Source organism: Larus michahellis, chromosome 9 (assembly GCF_964199755.1).
Source record: "Larus michahellis chromosome 9, bLarMic1.1, whole genome shotgun sequence".
Classification (NCBI taxonomy): Eukaryota; Metazoa; Chordata; class Aves; order Charadriiformes; family Laridae; genus Larus; species Larus michahellis.
The window spans coordinates 11,447,479-11,471,925 of NC_133904.1; the positions used below are offsets into that span (position 1 = coordinate 11,447,479).

Here is a 24,447-nt window from a genome sequence, read left to right on the forward strand (position 1 = left end):
TTAGATATCCATTTGTTTTGCAAGCCTCAAATGAAGATGGATTTAGCGACCCTCAGCAATGTAAGCACAGTGTCATTTCTTAACCTGCCAAGAATTAAGAGATTTCCAGGGGAGAGAGGGTTGCTACGGTCACTTTGTCAGATCTGTAAGGCAGGAGCGACTTTCAGTTGCTATGTCTTGCAGCGAGCACAACTTGTGTCCACCAGAAACAGGTGACTCCACCAGCAGCCACTGCCAATGCAGAGGGCAGGAGGTGGGCAGGCGAGCCCCACCAACATGGGCAAGGCCAGACCAGAGAAGAGCAGCTCAAGCACACAGCTCCTCTGCTAGGGAATGAAGTGGTGAGACAGCACCACCCAAGTTGTTTTAACACTTTTTTTTTTTTTCCCTTGCTTAAAAATGTATGCCTTGATTCAGGCATACATTCCGCACACCGGAACATGTTTTACCTTTATCTACCAAAATCAAGAGCCACGCTCTTCTTTTCAAGTAGATATCTGAAGGAGTAAAACACACGAGTATCAGAGCAGAGCTATGAGGATGTCTGAACCTCCCAAGAAAGCCTTTAATGCAGAAAGACTGCTGGTGACCCCAACGATTCTGATGAAAGCAGGTGTTCTGCTGTGATCAGCCCCACCGCTCCCCACCAACAGCTTTCACCTCAAGTGTTTGAACCACACCTGTATCCTGGCACCGGGGCTAGCTATTCACCTCATATCGTACAAGAACCCAATTCAAAATATTTTTCAACTGGTGAACACCCTGGGAGTGCCCAGAACTTCGCAACCCTCTCACAGGAGTGGTGCAGGGACAGATTTTCTGAGCCAAATGCAAGGTGTTCTGATGTCCTTGGAGTGGGAATCTACGAGTACCAAACAGCTCCATCATTATGCTGCCTGCTTGATAAATCTGCTGGAGCAGCCTGCTCAGCACAATATGACTCAGTGGTCATCGCCAGGCATCGTACAGGACAGCTAAGGCAGCAACAGAACTATCTGAAAAAAGAACAAATAAGCAATAATTGGCTATTAGGTTAAAAACAATACGGGAAATGAGTTTGCGTGTTTCTGTTTAATAAAAGCTTCACCTGTCAGCAATAACCCAAGCATTTCTTCCCTTAGGAATCCCCACCCTGCCACTTCAATATTTATACAGCAAAGGAAAAGGCATGAACAACCTGAATTTTTTAAAACCAGCTGTCACTGTGAATTACCTTTCTATAAATCCTTTAAAGGGAGGCCACCGCTTCCACATTGATCAGACCAGTGCAACAACCAAACTGGAAGGTGACATCAATCTCATCTTTCTGCGTAAGACCACCAGACAGGGGTAAGTACAGTCCATCTCCAAGACTGTAAGAACCAGACCCTGTACAGAACTGGAAGCTGTATTTGACAGTAAAAGGGGAGTTTGCTACTGAAGCTAAAGGGCACTAACACGTCCCACACGGTACCCCAGAGCAGACCAACACCAAGTGTATTTGGTTTATCTGGAACCCTGGGTATAGCACTCATCTTGGAGAACTGTATTAAGCTGTCGATCTGAGAGCTATTTCTCCGCACTGAAAGGTGTCTCAGATGAGGCAAAACCACTTCTCATCTCCAGCCTGTCTACAGGGACTCTGGCTCACTGCAGAACTAGATCATGTGAAAGGACAACAGTCAGTTAAAAACAAGTTGTCCTTGTCTCTGACAGTGAGTTATGTGCTGCAGGATGCATTTTTCCTGGTACCTGCTGGCGTTTCTGTTTCTTTTCACTATGTGCATTTACTGGCATGCAGCAAAATTCACCTTCTGTGAAGGACAAGAGCTCACGCCTAAAGCTCTGGTACTGGGCACCAACCCCACAGGCTGCCCTGATTTGCAGCAGTGATCTATGCATCCCTGCAGAGCTTACAGCACCAGGAACTGCCAAAGGACAGGATACCCCCAATCACACCTCACCCAGCAGCTAACTGGGGACTTTGCCAGGGCTGCCCAAAGGCCCTTAGGCTTAGGAGGAGTTACCCTCAAACCCCTTTAGGGCGGGCAAAACGGATCCCTTTTTCCAATTCCCTTCTGTTCCCTCTTGATTTAAAATATCAGTACACGTTGTTGCCACTGGAGGGCACCACACGAAGCCCTTTCACGAGGCGCACTGGTTATCACACAGGTTTACACAAACTGCCTATGGCTACACAGTTACAGTTTCCAAATTGGTTACCATGATCCATCAGCACTCCAGCGTCCCTCCTCACCCAGTCCTGGAGCCGGGAACAAAGGGACCCACGGGCCTGTGAGCAAAAAGACACAGGTCAAACAGTGTCAAAACCACAAATACAACAGCCTGAAATACAATTTGGTGTGTTTGATTCAAACCAAACACACCCACCATTTTCTACACAAACACGCTTTTAACTTGCTTGCTCTAATTTCCATTAAAACCTTGTAGGTAGAGGAAGTAGGTCCTGACTTTATCTCACAGGCAGGCCTTGTTCTTCCACCATTTAATTTAGGAGGATAGTATCAGTGGAGTCAATATTATGTCACTGGCTCCACTTTCTTAGTCCTCCAGGTGTATCTCCATAAGAAACTCCTGGGAAGTCTCAGGAACTGACTGTCCTCTCCTAATGCACAGAGCCTAATCACCCAGCCTGCCTTCCTGGCCTCGAAGGTAATTCCCTATTCCTAGCCTCAAACTCAGCTGTACCTTTGTAACTGCCGGCTTCTTTTTTCCAACAGTACCCGACGCTACTCATTAGCAATGCGGAGGAAAGCAGGCAGGGAAAGGCAAAGGTGAGGCTCTGCTTCCCGCTCAGCTCAGCACCTGGACTCCACCGACCCCCCGCACCGCCCAAGGCACAACGCTGACTTTTTGTTAAATTTTCTCTCTGTGGCATTTATGCTGGTGTGCCAGTACGTATTGGGACTCTGCCGTTCTGCTCTCTTAAGCTGTACTTAAAACCTTTCCCAAGCAGATTTATGTCTTAAGCTGTACATAGGCAAGCAATACCGAGGACACGAGCTGCTTGATAAAATGGCCGTAAGGGGCTGCACCCTCTGCCAAAAGAGAGCTTATCCCACAGCTGGAACCGAATAAAAGTGTTTTTCTGGAAACGCAAATCTGTGGCTTAAACACAGCACCGGAAAGGCTGCATCAGCGAGGAGCGGGGTCTCACACAACCAAATCCAGCAGCATCCGCTTCCTCAGGCAGCACGGCCCGGCCGCCATCACAAGGGCCCGGGCAGCGCTTACCTGCCTCTCCACCATCCCCGGCAGGGCAACGACCGCGGGGATTTCCACACAAGAAATCCCCACATCACGGCGGCAGATCCCGTAAGGCGATACGCGAGTCGTGAAGAAAGAGGGGCAGGGAGAGGCCGAGCCTCGCAGGGCGCCCACCACGCGGGCGGGATGGAGCCGGCTCCACGGGGCGGCTTAACCTCCCCGGGGCCTTTACCTCACCTGCGAGCGGCGGGAGGGCGAGAACCGCCATTCCTCACAGGATGTTCTCGGCACATCCTTACCGCCGGCCGCCATGAGGCTTCACCTCCGGCGGCCGCCATTTGCTGAGGGCGGAGGCCCCGTGTCGAGCCCCCGCCCCGGCCGGGGCGGGGGCTCGACACGGGGCCTCCGCCCTCAGCAAATGGCGGCCGCCCTGAGGTGAAGGCGGGGGAGTGGCTCTTTCTTTGCTGGGCAGCGCCAAAAGTAACCTGTAGAATCCCTCTATTCGGAGGTATTTCTTAGCCAGTTGTATACACTTAAGTTTTCTCTCAGTCTCTAACCAAAATTCCTTACGTTCCGTCGACAGTATTGGAAAGACAATGGTCAGGAAACGCCTGAGGGCAACAGCTCCTGCCCTGTCCTGCTCTCATGCTGACTTAAACCTGTTTATCGTGCCTATGCGGTGAGAGTCAGATGTATTTCACGGCCCGTGTAATAAAACGCTTGATGAAATGAAGGCTGGATAGGCCGACCATTTATAATCTGAGTTTGTAAAGCTTTCTTGTAGCAAGAGTCAGTATCAGCCCTGCTTGCCTTCGCTTCTTTGGTGTAGCTTTTCCTGCCTCCAGGAAAGCACCTGGTGCATTTAGTACGGGCCTCAGCTTTGGGAAAGCTTCAGTATCCTTCATGTCTTATCGGTTGGACCTTACATGTCTTATATATCTTTCATGTCTTATAGGTTGGACCACCACCAGTCAGGCCGGCCAGCCCAACCCGAAGCCTTGCGTGCTATTCATGAAGCTGCAGCTCCCGGGTTTCACTACATTCCTGATTCCTCAGGGCCTCCGAGGACCGCCAAAGGCAGGAAAAGCAGCCATGGGAGGGAAAGCTGGGGAGTGGATGGTCGCCAAGGCTCAGTGTGGAGGCAGCTGTCACACGTAGGGACAAGCTGCTGGGCTTCATTCACGACTTTTTATTCTCGCACAAGGCAAAGAAATAGCTGGAGGTAAAGAGCAGTAGCCATAAACCACCTCTCTGTATTCTGGAGGTAACAAAGCTCTGCTTGGCCTTAGCAAAAGAAAAGCAAATTGCTCATCAGACTCCTCTTCCAAGCAGCATAAACACTTTGCCTCCTGCCCTTGAAATGGCTTATCAAAGAGCAATATCTCATCAAAGCCTCTTTCAAACCTGGGCTAACCACTGTTCATGCTATTAACTGGAGGCAGTTTGGGAAGGGGAGGTAGGGGGCTTTGATTCCTCTGACATGAAAGCTTTAAAGAAAGAGAAGGAAGTCATAGTATCGACCTGTGATGCCATGGCATACAGATGAAAGCCTAGCTGTCATTTTTGCCTGCAGAGCCTCACCGTGACTTCAGTAGCCTGACTTTGGGGTAGCTCAAGCCTGATTTATGAACTGCAGTTTTCCTCCTTGGGTCCCACAGAGCATGACCTTTCCTCCTCTCCAACACCCTACAAAGGCAGGGAGAAGAAGTCACGTTGCTTCCTGTACATGGAAGCATGTGGTCTACAGTGATGATTTATTAAGACCAAAATTTCTGAGCATGCCCAAAGAGATCACTTGTATTGACACAGAGGAAAGGACACTTAAGAAGCAGTCTGACTTCTCACAGCCCGTCAGGCATAGAAGAAAACCTTTGTTCCTGGTGGAGAATTTCAAATTCAGCATCATCATTGTTACAAACTGTTCTCTTGCTTTGCATTCCTCTGTCTGTGCGTTAACCCTAGAGTTAATATCTGGCTCTTAAAGGAGTTAAATAAGCCAAAAGGTCAAAGAATAGACAAAAATAAAAACACATAAACAAAGATCTGTTTAAATTAGAAATTTATATTACTTCTTTCTTTTGCTGCACATGGAAAAGCACCAGTATCAAACTGAAGAAAATCTAAGCTCAGGGAGTAGCTGATCAGAAGAGGCGGGAATAGGTCTCAGCCACGGCACCATGGCATTTCAGATACAGACTATAATAACGTGACCATGCATTTGCAACCAGTCTGGAGGCAGACTTCCTTCAGAAAGCCAAAACGATCTAAGAGGTGGATCCATGGGTAAAAAATAACACCTAAGAGGTAGATTATGAACTAAACTAAGCCAATGAAAGTGAAGTATAACCTCACTAACATTAGTGCCTTGAAGTCCTGAGGTGGGGCTGCTGGTGGGCAGATGTGTCTCTGTGGGTTGCTAAGTGGGAAAAAACCCCAAAAGTCCCTTTTTTTCAGACCACCGTCTAGAAACACTATTGACTCTTGTTACAACAAAAGGAACACAAATACCGCTTTGCTAATACATACTGAGCCAGACTTTAACATGTCACTGATAATTTACTTAACAAATATTGTTAGGTATGTACTCTGATGTGGTTCAAAGAACACTTGTTTATTTAAAACAGCTTATTTTAAAACAAGGCTTTTTGTTTTCTTTCTTTTTTGTTCCTGGCATGATAGAGCAGCTAAAACTTTCTGCTTTCTGACCTTGGCTTGTCAGAGATTTGTCATAACAGGGGACAGCATATTTGCACTGAGTCTGCCAGCACGGATTTTCAGGGGTGAGAGAGGCTGCTCACTTTTAGGGCTGGGTTGTGATGAGGAGAATTTCATTCTGCTCTCATGATGTCCTGAAAACTGTCAATTCCCACAACTTATTTCTCCCTAACTATCCCCAAAAGCTGTCCCTGATGTTATGCATGCCATTCCCAGCCCAGTCTCAGCGGGGTGGCTGGGCATCTTGCCTGTTTCTTAGCACTTATATTCATGCTATATCATTGCAGTCTTTCTTACTTACGGTAAACAGCGTCTGAAATAGCTGGCACCACCCACCGCTGGGGACAGGCGCTGGGACTCCGTGTGCGCTCGCCGATGGCATTCGGCATTCCCACGAGTCTCACTGAGGTCAGGACAAAGTGGCGAGGGAGGACAGATTTCTGGCTTCTCAGGAGCTCTGACCAGTATCTCTGTAAAGCGGCAGTGACAAACCATTATGAAAGCACTTGCTTTCTAAATTTCTCTTTCCACCGTTTTTGAAAGTCAGCATGGTTCAACCCTGAGCCTGGCAGCCCCCAGGTCTAGGCCAGGGTTTCCTGCGAGGTGGACACTGACAAGCCACAGTGTTCCCTGCAACTTGTTCTACCCACCTGGGAAAGGGCTGTGTGGGTCTTCTTGTAAAGCACTTAGGGATCTGTGAAGGAAAAAATTCATTTTCTGTAAAGGAAAATATACAAGCAAAGTAACATCTTCTTTCTTCATGGCAAAAAGGGATAGTTCTTGCTGGAGGTGCGAAGCAATATTCTTCACACATTCCACACTGCAAATACCAAGGGAATCTTATCAAACATATTCCATGTCATCTTGAGGCTGAAGATAAAGCCATACCTCCTCCCAAGGAACTAGGGAGCTGCAGGATCACCAGGATGACGTCATTCTGCTGGGTTATAAAACATGCTGCATGCTGAACTTGGCGCTCAGCGTCCTCAGGGTAAGCTAAGAGCTAATGTAATGAACTCCAGGGAAGGATTTACATCAAATACCACTTTGGAATATTAAAGACAGACAGGACCAGCTTCTCGCTTGAATAATTACACACTGGCTAAATTCCTCCTTTCATTTCAAAACCGGGCAATCACCTTTTCCACTTCCTCTCTAAAACTGTGTGCGTTGCTGTGCTATTTCACTACCTCAAGAGAAATGTATGTGATTAAAGGATGAAGTAACTTCTGTTAATTACCATGGGCTGAACTAAGATTAGTTTTAGCTCTCGCAGTGACTCTTGCCACTCGAGGGGGGGAGCAAGCAAACCGAGAAAGAGAGATTCAAATTTCAACAAGTGTCCACAGCTGCTTGCCTTTGCTAACATAACCTCAAAGGCAGAGGTGCCTGCGAACACTCCTGAACTTCAATTTGCACATGGGAGTATAATATAAAAGACCTTGCATACATATTCACGCTGCAGGCAGTAGCGCTGCAGTGCTCGCAAGCTGGTTTAGTTAACTATGTTTGTATTCTCCTTCTGTCTGTAGATACCAGTGTAAGGCTTTCAGACATTATAGGGTATTTTTCCAGGCTCACTTTAACTGCAATTAGAAAAAGAATATTTTCTTGTGGTAAAAGTTGTTGTAAGCAGCAAGAGTCAGTTTGAAAAGCGGGATTTAGTCCCAGCATTATGGCTGTGTGTTTGCGGGAGATCCACAGGCAGTGGTACTTAAGGGTAGGACTCCTAGCAAATGGTATCAGAAGAAAAATGGAAGACAGAGAAGCCGAGAGGGAAAAAGTAGAACATCAGAAGACCAGAAGACCGTTTCCTGGCCTGAGAAAGACTAAACTGTTAAACTACAGGCAGAGCTTGAAGGTCCAGGACTTCAAAGGTGTTTAGAAGCCTCCAACCCATTTTGCTTAATGGCTCTGGGTCCTCTGGCCTTTTCTAACTCAGTTGCCTTGCTTGTTAAAGAGGATGCTAACGCACAGCTTCGCAGGGTTTGCAAAGCTAAGTTCACTGAGGTTTGCATGGGAAGTGTGGGAGGAGGTTCTTAAAGATGTTAAACAAGGGAAAGAAAAGAAAACATGAGACACTTTGCCCTAGTAACACTGAAAGCAGGCACTGAGAGAAAACATTCAGTGGAGTTACAATACAGAAGTCCTTTGCCCCCAGAGCCATAGCTTTAGCAGAACAGAAGATATCTGAAGCACCTGGACATCCCCTTTGTTCTGAACCAGCAGTACAGGCTGCACAGGGACATGGCAGCAATTTAAAAGCTCGTTTTCTGCATCCAAACATCATGTCAGGATGAAATGCAATTCGTTCTGCTATCATTTAATGAGCACCCCTGGGACCACTGTCCCTTGGAGGCATGATGTCTCACGTCAGCAGAGAGATTATTTGTTTTGAAGCTTGTGAATAGCTCTGAGACTTCATTTCAAAGTGCTCCATGCAGAGTCATGACTCAAACCCTTCTGGTCTCACAGAAGGGCACAACTGACTGCAGTTTCCCTCTGCTGTTTCTGAGCATCCTGTAAGGGATTAGTAGATATTAATTTTATTATTCTTTCTTCTCTTTTATGTAGGAATGGCTTTGTCATTGCTTCAATTCCTTCATGTTCATGACACATTTTCTTCAGTGTCTCCACTGAGACAAGCAGAGACGGCCACAGCAAAAAGCACTGCAACAAAAACTATGGCAATCATTCAGTTTCAGGTGATTTTTAATTTATATATAGCCATTGGGAAAATCGTAGTATGAGAACCATCCTCAGACCTGTGACAAGGTAGCTGTGCACAACACTTGTCTGGTTTCTCCTGTTGTAAGAATAAGCAATTATTACCCAGAATTTTATACCTATCCCTTGAAGGGACCAAGATATTCATCTAGGGCAATTTGCTGAGAAAACAGTATTTTTTTACCAGATCATAATAGTTCATACTCACCTGGAAGCAACTAAAGTGATACCCAGGTTTAGCAGCAGTATTACCTGATTGAAAATATGCAGCATGGAAAGTAGAGCAAATCATTCTGAATGGGCCATTTAATGCTGAATTGCTGAACCTTATTCAGTTCTAAAACACAAAGCCTTAAGATTAAAACCCCAGAGATGCATAAAGGACCTCTCCTTCATCATGTCTACGTTGGATCTTACTCTTGCATTAGCATTAAAGCAAGAATAAACGAGAAGTGCAGACACTGCATAAGACTGCCAGCCTGTCTGAAATGGAGAATAATTCAATCATACTCTTTCAGTTTATTCCAGCGTTCTCCCTTCCACGGGGAAGGACCACGTGTAAAGCCATGGGTTTCTGTCCCAAGCAGAGCTCCATCACTGAGTGACAGTTCAAAAAGCATGGGAAGAGATACTAAACTGTAAAAGGTTCAGAGCACAGGGCATGTGATGTTGCTATGTAATCTTGAAGAAAGGAAGGAGATCTGGAATGGCTGAAGAATTTACAGTGGGATCCAAAGACATGAGGATACTGGAGGGATGAATGTCACATTAGAGCTATTACTGCTCCACAGCAAGGCCCTTCCTGCCGCGTGGGGGGCAGCCTGGAACCGGCCCCCCCAAACCCCCACAGCCTCACACTGCACAGAAGGCTTAAGAGGTGTAGCTTATAGAGAGAAGCTCACGAGAAGAGGTCTTCGGTAAGGATCAGGCATGGTGGTTCCAGACTTTAATTATCATCTGTTCCTGGCAACAGTGAAATTTAGATGGGCAACGGAATGAACAGAGCTGCATTCAGTAGCTGCAGATCAGTGTTTTATGTTAAGTGAAATTATTGCACACCAATATGGACATAAATCTGGCTGATACAGAGGGTTGATTAGCACAGCTCTACACTCCAAATAATGGCACTGAAGATGCAGTGTGAATTTCAGGGAATTAATCATATTGATCACATCTTTTCAATGATAATGCATCAGGCATTTTTATAGCAGATTAAATTAACTGGTTTTACCATTCATTAATACATCCCAGAGTATTAACTATGCTTGTGAAGAAATATTTTACCCCCTTCCTGCAGACATTCTCTGGACCCATATGCTGTTACTTTTCCTCTCCTATCCTTTTTGCAGCAAGTAAGTGGAGGAGATATTGACGGTGTGGTGCTGTTTCCCTCTAATGGAGCCAGCTTTTCCTTGAACTAGGCACAGGAGCCTGCATGCAATAGAAGAGATTAACTCCAGGTGGCAAATTACAGCCGATTACAATAGGTGCATGTATATGGAAACACAACGTAATATTGCCAGGAAAACAACATATCTGGCAGCCAACTCTCCCTCTCTGGGCATGTTCCTTTTGAAAATAGGATACTTGATTTTTTTCAGCCTTCACTAGAAATATATCTGCTCCTTCAGTATCAACTGTAGAACCCCTGGAAGATCGACAAGGACCCCATGCCCTTTGTCCTACTGTTATCACTGGGGCAGTGGTATGGCAATACACACACATTGATGAACTAAAGGAAAATACGAAAGGGAATTCCCTGGCCTAACAGCATATAACCCAAATACTACATAGGAAGGGAGAGCACACAAGCAGAGCAAAAGACATGACGCAAACGTGAACAGTAGTGAGCTACAAATGGTGGTGGCCCATGAGTCTCATCAGTTTGGAGATGGAGGAACACAGAAACAGGTAACAACTGAGAGGTCACCTGCTCCTTTCTTACCTGCTTTAAGGCTCCTACTGCTGCAGTCCCTGAACTGCTCCATCATCCACCTCTCCCCTGCTTGTGCTTCTTCAGGAATGGTTCAAAAAGTCTCGAAAGTCAATTGCCTCTGCATTGACAACAGCCAGCAATTCTTTCAGTGCTTTTGGAGTGCCTTTCTGCCTACCGGGAAGGCTGGCAGCATACTCTCCAGGTCCGTCAGTGGAATAAGCGTGGCACCTGCCTTTACCTGTGAAGAGACTTGTCCAAGGGCACACGAGGGTTTGATGGGCTTGCCAAGGACAGGCCACAAACACAGGGGCTTGCCAGCCATATACCACCTTTCATCACCCTTATGCCAGTCCAACCCCCTCAATTCTTCCCTTCCCCAGACAGCAAGCATCTTAGTTATTTTAAAAAGAATTTCATATATCCGTTAGTCTGCAAACTACAAAGTAAATATACATTTCAAATGAAATGGCTAGGACTTTGACACTTCTTAAAATATACATTTTATTATTTTCTGGTGTTTGCTATGAAGGTTTCATTCAAATTGTGAAGGTACACAGCCTTTACAAACTTCTTGAGTTAAAGGTTTTTGTTGGTGGTTTTATGTTCTGTTTCTTTCATGGCAGAGGAAAATACATAGGCTATAAAATGTTGAAATTCACTAGATGTTTAGTATTACCTCTTCGTATATGCTGTGGAATGCTTTGTAGAAATACTATATAAAATAAGGCAGACTTTGACAGGGAATTCAGTCATAAAATTTCATGGGAGAAAACAAAAAGTTCCACAAGTTCCGCGCCAAATCCCCGCCCCGCGGTGGGCGCGGGACATGTGGCGTACAGAAGTCCCCCTCCCTGGCAGCGCTCTCGGGGGACCCAAGTCCTTGTGATCGAGGCTGCGACCTCAGATCAGACGTGGCGACCTGCTGAATTTAACACATTATTATTTTTGTAGCCAAGGGAAGATCAGGTGGTCGTCACTGGTTTGTGGGAGAACTACTGCAGTTCTGGTGCTCAGACAGTATACGTTTCTTGTTTATTCTACTATTCTCAAGTGAGGCCTTTTCAATAAAACTTATTTTAATTAACATAAATCAGACAATATTTAAACATACACATCTATCCTTACAGTGCAATAAAAATGTATCATTGTATAGTATTTTGTATTTGCATTATGAAAATAAAAGGTCTGTACATCAATTAAATGTATATTAATGAGTATGAATCATGTAAATTTGTAATGCATCTAAAGTTGGCTTTGGCTTTTAAGTATTTATAAATTCATAGAAAATATTGAACATCTAACAAAATAAATAAAACATATCATTTTAATCATAGATGCTAACGATCAACCTCAAAAATTCTTGTGTTATTTTTTACATTTGCTACTAAATTTCTTAAGGAGAACTCACTTTCAGTAGTGCTCAGAAGTGAATGATTGCACCTTCTGTGATGTGAAAAAATAGAGTACATCTATTTTTCATAGATCAAAAATTCCTTCATAGAGAGTTGCATTTTAAATGTCTGATTGTTCTACATAACTGTCTTAAGTGCTTATAAAAAGCATGTAGCTTTCTCAGAAACGCTGTGAGTCTCTATTAATAGATACTTCTCTTTCACTTGCAGGATTGAGGATTAAGCAAAATCTTCTAGTGAGTGTCCTTCTTATGAGGATTCTTCAAGGTCTTCCAGCTTCACATACTGGTATGAAGATATCGCAAAAATATGTTCACTAATAAACCCTCTTCGGTACAAGTACTGCAGCAATCCAGTGTAATTCCACTTGATAGGCTTATTTCATTGGAGTCCACACATGGTAGTTTGTGGAAGTCAACTGCTGACCTCATGTTCTCTTGAATTTGAAAGTTCCCCAAGCGCACAGGCTAGCCTTACTGTAATACTGAAGAGACCAAAACAAATCTGAAATCACATGAGTAAAAGTGAGCTTGAATAAATATGCATCTGGTTAGTAAATTACACACCATGGTCTAATTGCTATTCTGGTGGTGGTCGAAGGCTCCGCAGCTTCCTTTCATCTAGTCCTTTCCAGTATTTAAAGTTATTATCCAGATGCTGCATCAAATTTGGCAGGTCTGCAAATGCTAGGGAAGAAAGGGCAGAGTGTATTTAGTTTGCAGAATTGAAACAGTCACATGATTCTGTCTGCTTAAATATCACTTGAAATGTCTGGGCAACTGTGTTAAGTAGGAAAGCTTAACTCTGTCATACTGATACTTGAAATGGTTTTGGCCGTATAGCTCTCATCGCTCACGCGTCGCTCAGGCCGCTGAGAACAGTTCTCTTAGGTCTACTTAATACTGGTATTGCAAGTCCCAGCAAAGAGACCCAGTTTTCCAGGAGGCGCATAGCTAATTATGCTTGTAATTGTTCTACTTCATCAAATCTCAGCCACATGTCATGATCAGGAGAGTCACATTTCTGACCTCTTTTACCACGGAGGCAGCGCTTGGAAGGAAACAGCCGCTCCCCCAAGCAGCTTCCAGACTATAGAAATCTGTCTTGAAGAATGACTGATATTAACAGGGACAAAATGACTGTGCCCAAAGTGCTATCAAGGAGAATATGTTCTGTTCTCCATTTACAGAGAAGCAAGTTTAAAACGAAGCAAGTTAAATATTGTCTGAATCTAATATATTAAAGGGAAACCACAAGAATGGCTTGTAGCAGTGTCAAAATACTTCTGAGCAATAATGAAGTTATTAGGCTTACTTGAACTGCAGAAATCTTCCCTCTTCTCCCCCTTTCTCTAGGAGCCATAAGAAAGCAATTTTATATCACAGCAGTTTCAAATGTTCACAAAATTCTTACTGTCAAAAATATAGCAGAGTTTTGCTTACCATCCCACGCATCAAACATATCAGTGATGAAGTAATCGATGAATGATATTTGGGATTTGGGGATGCTGCAAGTATTTCTGTCAAAAACGGGCATCACAACAGGTAAACCTTGCCTCTTTTCTTCATCAGTCTGCAAAAAACACTCTTGTCATTATTCATCTAAGACACATTCTGTTAATGGGCTGCTTTTAGCAGCAGATTGTTTGGCACTGACTACAGCATGCAAGGGCTAAATAAACAGAGGAACGTGAATAAATCTGAAGAAGCAGCGATTTAATCTTAAGCACCTAGTCGTCTAGGTTTCAGCCAAACGGCAGACGAATAGTGCCTTCCAGTGTTTCCCACAAAATGATACATTTACCTTCTGCATCTGCACACAAAGCTGACCCTAAGTAACTTCACACGTTACTGATGAAGTTATGAATGCTTCAGAGCTAAAAGATGCTCAACCATTCTCAGTCTCTGATGAAGCGACATTCGGTACAACTCAGAGATGGCAAAATCTCTTTTTTATCCTCTTTTTGCCTCCTTGAGGTACCAAGTTTCAGTTGCAGTATTTGGTCTATCATCAGTAATAACGACCCTGCCCTCTCCTTTTCCCCACCTGCATAAAACATTTCTTCAGCACAGCGTGCTAAGGTCTTACAGCATTTCTTGGAGTGAGTGCTGTTCCCATGCTAACACTAGGACCTCATGATCCTATTCCTGAGGCATAGCCAGCATGTGGGTACGCAGGAGGCACCCTTCCTCTGCCTCTTGTGATGCGACTGCATTTGCAGGAAGAAACTCAAAAAGCCCAGCTCCAAACTGAACAACTTGACAGATTAATTTTTCCAAAAACTGCACTGTATTTGTTTGTCTGAAGGCATCTAGCCTTGTATCGGCATAAGTAACATCCCATCATTTAAAATGAAAAAAGTTGCTATTTTTCACAATACGTAATGCAGCGTTAGATGTTCTGGGACGCTGGCAGTGTATGCACACTGCTCTTCCCCTTTAAAGAGATGCTCACCTGGAATTTCAGCAGCGCGTTTTATCTGCCTTACCTGTGCAAAGTACTCCTCAGAGATGCGCCCAGCCCACTCTATACACTGCTCTATGGGTCGGCATGGATTGGAAATGTCAGCACACTTTATCAACATGCGTTTGATAAGGATACGGTTTTCAGGAGACGTGAGAACAGTTTTGATTGAATCTCCATCACCATTATTCTGTAACATTTAAGAATGAAGAACAATTCATTATCAATGTCTCTGAACGCTTATTCAAAAGCTTTATGCCTTGGGAATGCTTTCAGCAGATCCTGCAGGGATCAGTACTGCCACTGGCTACCATATTTGATGTCCAACTGGATTTATAGGGGGATTATGAATGTTAGCCACAGCTCTGAACTAGCACTGAACTCCAGTTTCTGGATTCAGCCACTGTCGTCATGTCAGATCTCTTGGGCATCTTTGGGCAAGTCATCTAATCCCTCTATGCCTTATCTGCCTCCTTAAAAGTGTGGCGAGGATCCATCCATCACTACACACAGAGTGATGAGCACCGTGTAGGCAGAAAAATGTAATTCTCTGCTGAAACCCAAGAATTAATGGACTTGCACATTAAGAGTGGAATAGCTGGTTTTTTTAAAAAAAAAAGGACTGACCCGAGATGCACGGTCATCCTCTGCACACAAACCTCATCAGCGTGAGCGTCAATCATTCTGACAGCACTGCTGCTATTAGGAGAGGCAGATCCCACACTGCCTCCCAGGCTTGCTCCTCACTCCCTTCCACTGGAGCCATGTTAGTCCATCCATCTCTGACCTGACTGGGAATTTTACTTTCTGAGAGTTTATCAGTATTAAAGCGATATATTAGAAACGTGCTTCCGAACAGCCTGATCTTTCCTCTGCAAGTCTAGGAAAGCTTGCAGCCCACACACGGCTTATATTTGGTTCCCAGGCTGCACATATAAGCGCGTCAATGGTACGCTATATTTGGAGCCAGTATACAGCTAATATGAGTAAAGACTCTGATGATCCAGATTAGGAACTATTTTCTGTGGAGCTCTGATGAAGTAAGTTTCCAAAGGACAGAGATTCAGGATTAACATCTCTTAAAAAAAAATTACCTGGAAGTACCACATTATTGCTCGACTCTTTAGGGATGGGTAGGTACAGAAACTTACACCACCGTCTACTCAGAATAGAAACCCTTTGAAGCAAGGAATATACTAGACCTCTCTGGCACCTAACAAGGTCTTGGTCTATAGTCAAAGCGGTGAAGAAGTAACAGTAATAATAATGGTAATAATAATAATGGGCCACCAGTTCCTGCAGTACAAAGAGGGAGATACAAAGCAAAAGAAACATTCTGATCTTTTATTAGGACGTATTTTTCAGAAGGAAATTATTGTGGGGAAGAAAGTTCTTCCTGAAGGAAGAAATTGACAATAATAAAAAAATATTATTTGGTAGTATACTGGCTCAGAAATACCAGCTCCACAGTTTCTACCAAAATGAGACTCTCAAACCAATTCTTTTCCCTCAGTTTTAGATACGTGGAAGGGAAAATACAGCAGAAGCAAAAGCGAGGTGCATACATTTCCAAATTCATGACAAAATTACCTAAGAGAAAGCCAAAGTAAAGTGATGGAATCTTCAGAAACATGAGCAGTGTGTAAAAATTAAGCATGGAGAATTATTAGAGATCATTCAGTTAAGGATAGTGGAGAATATCCTAGTAGGTAAGCCACCAGGAATCAAGAAAGGATGTTCGCTTCCGTGAGCTGTTCAAACCAAGGGCACAGTTCTACTTGCTGGATGCGGATGTCTTGGGAATAAAATGTGCTAACTGTGCTTAGTCCCGGCATCCTGCTCAGAGTGCAGAGGTGTCTCTGCATGTCAGATGTTGGCTTCCTGTCATAGGCTTAGGTGACATCATGAAGGGAAATGGGAGGATAAAGGATGCTGGAGCTGGAAAGGATTTTTTTCAGTTTATGAAACAAAAGAATAAAGGAAACAAACAGAGCAGCTTCTCAGCATGGCTCTTTGAACAAGTATGTATAAAAATAATAAATAAAAAAAAATAAGTGGAACTGTCCCATTTGGAACACACGGTTGGCAGCTCAGCCTGCAAACACTACACTGAGTCACTGCCATGCCTGGAAACCAGGCCAGGAAACACACGCTGCCGCTGCAACCAGATACACAACCAGACTTGAAAGAGGATCTGCCAGTGTTGTTCTGCTAGTAATGAGCCCAGCAAACGATTGGGTTTACCCACTCACACATTACAGGCCTTTTAATAGGAACCTGCTGAACCGAGAATCTCCCACCAAAAGGAGGGAAACATTTTGCTTCTTGTTTTCAGTAAAAATTGTACAGTCTTTGTCTTTCTTCCCATCCTTGGGCAGAATTTGCCATGAATCACAAATGCCTTGTGGGACAGATTATTTTCCTGCAGCCCCAGGGACTCAAGGGCAGAATTAAACTTTTGTTTGATTTCTATATGTCACTGTATTTGTTTTTACTGTCTGTACAGGTCCAAGCCCCATTCTTCAGCAGCAGCAGCTATTCAGCTCTCCATAACAGGCAAGAAGAGGAGTTTGGCTCTTTGGATGGATGCTGCTGCTCAAAAAACTGCTGCATCTCAGTTCTTGGAGCTGTGAGGAGGGGCTCTGCGCACCAAGCCGGGCCAGTACAAGCCCTCCAGCAGGACCAGGCGCCCTAGAGAGTTACGCACCCCAAAAGGTCAACTGCCGCGGTGCATTACACCCAGTAGCACCCTTCTTCTCCTCTCTACCCCTCCTATGCTGAATGCTGCTACACTCATCCGGAGAGCCTGCCCCGCACATTCCCAAGAGCTAGAAAGACAAGCCATTTCTCAGGAGTACTGGGAGAAGAGGCCTTTAGTGAGCCTGCATGCCAGACTGCACTGGGGGTGAGCGGGGATGCGGTATGGTAGCACTGGGATGAATAGAGGAGCTGCCATCAAGCAGTTTCTTCATCTGCAGACTATCGTGCACAGACGGCAAAGTGCCCTGGCTTCTCCTGGCTAGCTCACTTCCTTGTTATCTCCCAATAATTGCTCCCTCTACTTTACTTCTTGTTTGTTACAATCAAGGAACTGAGCAGAGAAATGTTTAGCCTCACAATTTCCCATCCATTTTGCTGGCCTTACGTTTCCGTTAAAATATCCCGAAACAAAAAAAGTCTATTCATGAATATATCAGGCATAAATAAATGTATTAGTGTGTTACTTCTTAAAATCGTTCTAAGCAAAACTGGTTCTGTGGAAAATTCCACAATCATAAATTAATACATATATATGTTTAAAAAAAAAAAAAAAGGTCTACAATGAAACAGCTTGATCATCTACAGCTAAGGTTGCAGGCTAGCCTGCAGGCTGACGCTTCACATTAAAAGATTTTGTTTAATACTGTTCATAACTGCCAATTTAAATTGTTTGGTTGAAGTTTCCCCACCAGGTGTCCACCTCAGGCAAAGATGTTTTTCCCCCTGAAAATTGCAGTTAAAAATGTTTTGGTGGCTTCTACATACGAGGTTGGGGGAAATAAGCTCTTTGTGCTGATGTTAAAAATTATTGCTGTTTTTCTCTTTTTTAATACCCTCCCATTTTTATGAGTGAGGACCTGGAAGTTAGCTGGAGGGATGGTTTGGGGGTAAACCAGTCACCAGCCCTGTGAATATCTGCTGGACAAGTTACAAACTTTGGAGAAAAAAAGTTGTGGTTTGTGTAGACTCGATAGGGATTGCTGGAGCCTGGGACTGAAGAGGACTCTCCCTGCAACTGCAGCCCTTCGCTGTGCTGGACCAGGCACTGCCCAGGCCCCGGTTTTGTAGCTAAGAACAGGGAGCTTGTCTCTCCTGTACTTGCAGTAAAAATCACCAGCAGAAAACAGCAGCAGGGAAAAGGAGGTTGTTGCCTGATTTGAATTAAAAAAGATGAAGAGAAGGAGGAGAGAGGCACAAAAGTCCTGGGAACTGTGAAGGAGACAGGAAACTGGCAAGCAAACAGAACTGGAAGATGGGAGGAAGGCTGAAAAAGGAGGGACTTGTTGAGCGGGGAAGCTAGTGCTGGAAAATGGAGGAGGAAGAGAGGCAGAGCTAGTGAGAAGCCAAGGAGCACAACGGTGGGCGAGAAGTGAAAACAGCACGACGAGACAGTGGGCAGTGAAGGGGCTTTGAAGTCAGAGCAGAGTCAGTGAAAAACAGAATCTGATGCTACAATTAAGGGCTGACTGCATCATAACACGTGCATATAAACGGGGTCATTAGGTTGAAAAGATGGCGGTAGTCCTGGCACTTGGTAACCTTTGACAACAACTTTACAATTTAAGCCTGTTTTTTCACCATCCTTCCTTTATTTGTAATAGGTAGCAGACCAACTGTGCTAAGCCTTTGTTACGGCTTAGCTATTAAATGGCTAATCTAAGGACAAATGTGTGCACAAACTAGCTCTGGTAGCAGTGAACAGGCACTTGTAACGAAGTGTAGATATGTCCTGGGCAGTGAACTTTGTCATTACACAAGGTCCAATACAACACCCACAAAAATCAACAGTATTAGTCTGTCTGTAACTTTAAGCCACATTCTGCACCGTGAGGCTGTCTGGGAAAAATGTTTCATAGCCACAGACTTAACAGCCTTTCTCCTAGTTTACTCAGTAAAACCAGTATCCTATGGGGACTTTGGCTTCATATTCACATCGTTCTCATTCGCATCGCTGGGTGCCAAGAACAAAGCTAATTCTAGCATATACTCCTGTGGACAAAGGTACTCTCCTCCAGTTACGCTCCAATCTCCTTCTGACGGGTGAAGGAACAAGACCTGTTCCTCTCCCACCTTCACATAATAAAAAGACTTCCCCCCCCCCCCCAGTTACACACAACGGTCATAAATGTGGCTTTCTAAAAAACATGGTAAGAAAACACAGAAAACCATTACAGCTCCTGCAGGACGTTGCCACCAATGCAAACTTTATTATAACTGTTTCTTAAAATTTTCTCTTTGCAAAAACGATTCCAACAAAATTATACACTGCTCTTACTGGCAACAAAACTGCTGGATGAAGCTGTTATTGAAACTGGTGTGGTTTTTCAGAATGAGTTCTTAACAGGCAATTTCATTGTGTCCATGGGGTTCCAGATGGCTATTGATTATGTCTATATGATACATAATGCCACCATCATCTATTTTAAAGATTAAAAAAGAGTGTAGACAGAAAACCCGTGAGTGCTGCCAGGCAGCGCTGAAGGCCCTCATTTCCAGAGAATGTGCCATATGGCAGTCAATATACCTGCCCTTATGCTACACCACCAGCGGTTCCCATCGCGGGTGAGGGAGTAATGCAGCTTCTGTTCTGAGGCAAGTCTTGGCCCCTTTGCAGAAATTGCCAACAACAATGCCAGGTCGTGCCGCTAGCGCTCTCTCCGTGGGAGTGACTGGGTTCATCAAAATGGCAGTTTTAACAGGAAAATATACAACTCCAGCTTCTGGTCCCAGGTAAAACATCATAGCACTGCAATATTAGTAGGATCCAAGCGAGTTCCACTCATCCTCAAAATGTGTGACGGCCATGTTAAGCAGAAGGGCATTCAAACCCAGAAGTGAAAGACATTTCTAGTCTCTCTTTCTCCACATTTCTGATGAACTTTCTCAGAACACCATGTGGGGATTTCCTACTGCCAAGGCTTCCCAGTCCCTGCCTAGTCATTTTAAGGAGGACTTGCAGTGTTGCTTACCCCATTTTCTTCTAGCGCTGCCAAGGGTTTATTAATGCTGTTGACAAACTTGTTGACATGCTCAAAGTGCTTTGTCATTTCTGTTGCTAAGACCATGTCAATAATGGCTTGGCGAAGGGTTCGATACTCATTCCTGTTTAAAGAAGGAAACAATTAAGAATGCTGGCTAGTTCACAAAGGGCTGCTTGCTAAAACACGTCTAACAAAAATGCTACAGACCATTTCCGTTGGAGAGAGGTGCTAGGGGAAGAAAGAACAGTAATAAAGGCTTGGACAGCTGCGTCTATGCTGCATGAAGTACCCTTTGGTGTGCAGAGACATACGTGCTAGAGGCATGACTGGATCTCTAGGAGAAACAGTGCACAAGCTGGTGAGAAGCAGAGGCACCGGCTACTCAGGAGGACTGCCAGGACATGCCACACCACCGTGTTCCCAAGGCTTTTTGCTCATACGCTCAGCAGCGGCTCATACTCCAGCCAAGTTTTCAGCAATACTTTTCTGCTGTATCTTGAGAGGGCTAAAGGCAATGGTCACGTCCCTACCCTAAATGCCTTTCTCGGGCTGTAGGAACACCAACAGTTCTTTCACTGTCCTTCCCACTGCAACGAGGCATTTAATTTTTGACTGATGCTCTGTGACTCTTTCTATCCTTGTTCTACCCAGCAAACATCTACCCACTCAGCCATAGCTTGTCCTCTGCATCCGATGATACAACATTATTATTCTGGACATGCTAACATTAGGATTTACACTAAGTTCCTTAGATAGGGTCTGCCTTTTTATCCGCAGGAGGAACTGAAACCATGGGATTAGTCCCAAGTCTGTGCAGGACAGGCAGAAGCACTCTACTGTTTAGAAGCAAACTTCCACAACGGCTACAGTTATCCATAAGGCACTGCCTTCCTCTAGGATGCTTGTTTGCATTATCCTACGTTACACAGAAGAAAGTGAGAGATGTCAGTGGGCAGACAAGGGCCCTGGGTTCTAAGCTTACCTCTCCATGTTTTTAAATATATTGCATTTGTCATCCCGGGTGGTGAGCTGGAAAGCCAGGGCAGCATGATGGCTCTCCAGCACTGCCGTGTCATTGTAGAGAATCGCTAGCTCACTGCCAGCATTGCACAGGAAAGAATTTGTTCTTCCTGGGTGATCCACGTCATGGACTGTGGCAGCAATGAGTGCGGCAACCTCGTCAATCGGATCCAAAGTTTGCTGAAAATAGAAGGATGCTTAGTTTTCCTGGCAGATTCATTAGAAACCCTACTCTATCCATAAGACTAAGCCAAGTTGCTGAGGAATAAAAGCCAGAACTCCGCAGATCAGTAAGGGTCAGATGTTCTAGACAGAGCAATGGAAAATTCATTATAAGCTTCAACGAACACTGCATGACTTTTTTAGCCATTTCATGCCTCTTGAATTTTGCCTTAGCCACACCTTTGACAAAACACATCAAATTAAACAAATGCAAAGTAATAAATTAGTTTGTGTTTTCTAACAACACAGAAACCACCTTCACTTGCAGGTAGGGTATTTGGCTTGCAAAAAAGGCCGATACTGCTAAAAATTGTTCTATTTCCACCAGACCTCTTCATTTCTTTTGGAAACTTAATGTGTCCTAATCACATTCCACTTACATGCTGGCAAAGTTTACAAATTGTAAGGAATGTTTTCCATATATTTATTTCCGTAATAACAGTGTCCTGAGGCTACAGCTAATACGAATTCTATGAAGAATACTTGATGGTTTACATCCATGGAGAAATTACACGACACTGTTCTACACTTTCTGTATCAGATTCTGATTCTCTGAGCGTGCTGTACTCCATGCTTTATGTCTACTTATATTGGCCGTTGCTTTACATCTAATTATATCTACTCTATAATGAAATACAAAACCATTTGCATTTTAAGGTTTTAACACTGTATTAATAGCATAAAGGAGAAAAAGAACCAAGCATCTCAGAAATATACATTTGGAAACTAGCCTTTATGCTGTGTTTATGCTGGGCTTTTTGTGAAGGACCACAGATACAAACAATTATGTTAAATATTTTAATAAAATGAAAGAGACCTCAGAGAATTCAGAATGGTTCAACCTGGTAGGTGAAAAGACAATCCCCACCCTACTTTACACCTCCTGAAATTAATGCAATGACTTAACTTTGATGGAGCTAGGATATTATTCGTTGAGGACTGTCAAGAAGGTCTTGTGGACAACAACAAAAGGTAAAGAATTTTTCTACTCTAGGCTCACAGTTAGCATTGTCTGAAATACTACCTGCTGTGTGTTAGCTTCTTCCTTCTTTCTTTCAGCTGCTGCTCATGGGATTCTATTTTTGAGGTATGAAGTTAGGAGAGAGAGATTTTTAGAACAAGCTCTCCTCAGAGGGACACACTGACTGGTGCTCAGCCTGGCTGAGAAAGACCTGTGCAGGTGGGAAGTGGCCAGAAACTGGAGAATACTTGACCTGTAGGACCACAGCAGTGTATCTCACGCTTATTTCCTGAGGCTGACACAACAAACTTCACAGGCATTTACAGCGCCTTTACCCCTGACTTCAGGTCAAGGATTCTAACTTTGTCATCTTAACTCCTGTGGCACAGAAGTGGAAGTGATTCTGAGAACACTGCTTCAGTTTGGGAGCCAGAAAATTTTCCCAGGCAAGAATCGAGTTCCATTTACCGAAAAAAATCTTCCCAGTGTGAATCTGAGTGGCAGAATCTGTCCCTCTGTTTTTAGATTAATTCGAACTCTGGACAACACAAAAGCAGCTGGGTTGTAACTTTGAAAAGATAAAGAGAGAATTTTGAACTCTGATTCTGCTCCTGCAACATTTTTTTTTCTCTTTCTATGTGTACAGAGGAATGGAAATAACATTCTGGAAAAGGAGGCGGCAATCATGCTTCTGTGGCATTGAAATGAGTCCAGATCTTGTCTGTTTTTCATAGATATTCTTGGGAAGACCAGCTAAACCTCTGGCAAATCAGGGGCTGAAAATATCCAGCAAAGTTCTGTTCCCACTTGGCACACAGTATGTGTAAGTCAGCCTCTGGAGAGCACGCTAATGAGCTGCAGCTCCAGGTTAAGGGACTTACTACAGTTTTAATGAGCTGTCAGACGCTTGTTTACAGTCACAAATGTCTCAGCCAGGTGCCCATCACTAGCACTATCCTTAGGCAGGCCAATTCAATTTTCTATACAAAAATGCAGCTCAGAAATATGTACTGCCGCTCCACTGCATACGCATGTAAGCACTGTTTTAATTCCCCTTCTCCGGTCTCCCCTCTAGGCATGTGAGAACAAAGGTTGCTCTGATTTATTCTGGTTGTCAGTGGCTCTAATATGCCAGTGGGTGTTATGATACAAGGACCTTCGACAAGCAATCTTTTTCAATACTCTCCTCCAGTGCACTCTCTCTAAGCCTCAGGGCTTCTCGTCCAGTGGGTGACAGAGCTTTGGAAGCACTAAACCTACTTTATGGCCTATATTGTCCTGGGAGTCTTCTGCAAAATTATCGTCACAAGGCATAAGAGATGGTGATTTATTACATGAAATCTCTATTTGGAATGTACCATCACAAAAATAATTGTCGTCAGCTCACCTATCTGAGAAAGTTTAACTATATGAAGAAGTTTTGTTTTAAAAGGCGGTTTTCTTATTCTCCCCCCAAGAATAGCTCGATTCCTGTAATATTAGTATCCCTCCTTCCATATACACTATGAGAGAGCTCCTAGAACTCATGTAAAGCAGACGAGCTCTTTGACTTCAGAGTTACTAAACTGGTTGTCACTAGGTAGACGTTTGGCTCTTGGCAGCTTTTTTTGAGAGATCTTCCTTTGATCACACCTGTACTTCCCACCTACACTCTCTTATAAATGTGGACTCACCTTTACTCTTTCTTTAGACAAGAAATAAGCAGTGGCATGTAGTACATCTGCTGAATGAGTAGAGTTATGGTAGGAGTTGGAGGAGTGGTAGTTAGCTTCAATAACTTGTAACCACGACCTCAGAGTTGATTCTGAACAGTTTAAGAATTCACAGATTCCAAAGCGAGCAAATATTTTGAGACCCAGATAAACCAAAGGCCTGTGGAGAAAATCAAACACAAAGTTTTAAAACAAATGAGGTTGAAAGAATATTACATAGCACAAATAATATGAATCTATACAGCACTTTTAACCAATGGCGTGTCAGATTAGGTATAAAGGACTTGTAACCGAATTACAGCCCAGACCTGTAGAAATGTTCTGCCTACCC

The 24,447-nt window shown here is 44.0% G+C and overlaps 1 protein-coding gene and 1 non-coding gene across 6 annotated transcripts in view; both read right to left on the bottom strand.

The window, feature by feature from the left end:
* Nucleotides 1-2,422: 2,422 nt before the first annotated feature.
* On the bottom strand, nucleotides 2,423-2,553 carry LOC141749095 (small Cajal body-specific RNA 15). Its single transcript, XR_012589258.1, has one exon.
* An 8,514-nt stretch (nucleotides 2,554-11,067) lies between these two features.
* PDE8A (phosphodiesterase 8A) overlaps nucleotides 11,068-24,447 on the bottom strand; it is a 157,557-nt gene continuing 144,177 nt past the window's right edge. For 4 of the 5 annotated variants that reach the window (XM_074600918.1, XM_074600915.1, XM_074600919.1 and 1 more), the window contains exons 17-22: nucleotides 24,078-24,276; nucleotides 21,184-21,401; nucleotides 20,190-20,322; nucleotides 14,486-14,650; nucleotides 13,440-13,569; nucleotides 11,068-12,683 (exon numbers count right to left, since the gene is read on the bottom strand). In XM_074600918.1, coding sequence (XP_074457019.1) covers nucleotides 12,577-12,683; nucleotides 13,440-13,569; nucleotides 14,486-14,650; nucleotides 20,190-20,322; nucleotides 21,184-21,401; nucleotides 24,078-24,276 — 952 coding nt within the window. In that variant the 3' untranslated portion in view covers nucleotides 11,068-12,576. The remainder of the gene's footprint in view (nucleotides 12,684-13,439; nucleotides 13,570-14,485; nucleotides 14,651-20,189; nucleotides 20,323-21,183; nucleotides 21,402-24,077; nucleotides 24,277-24,447) is intronic. The other variant, XM_074600917.1, reaches the window with a different exon arrangement.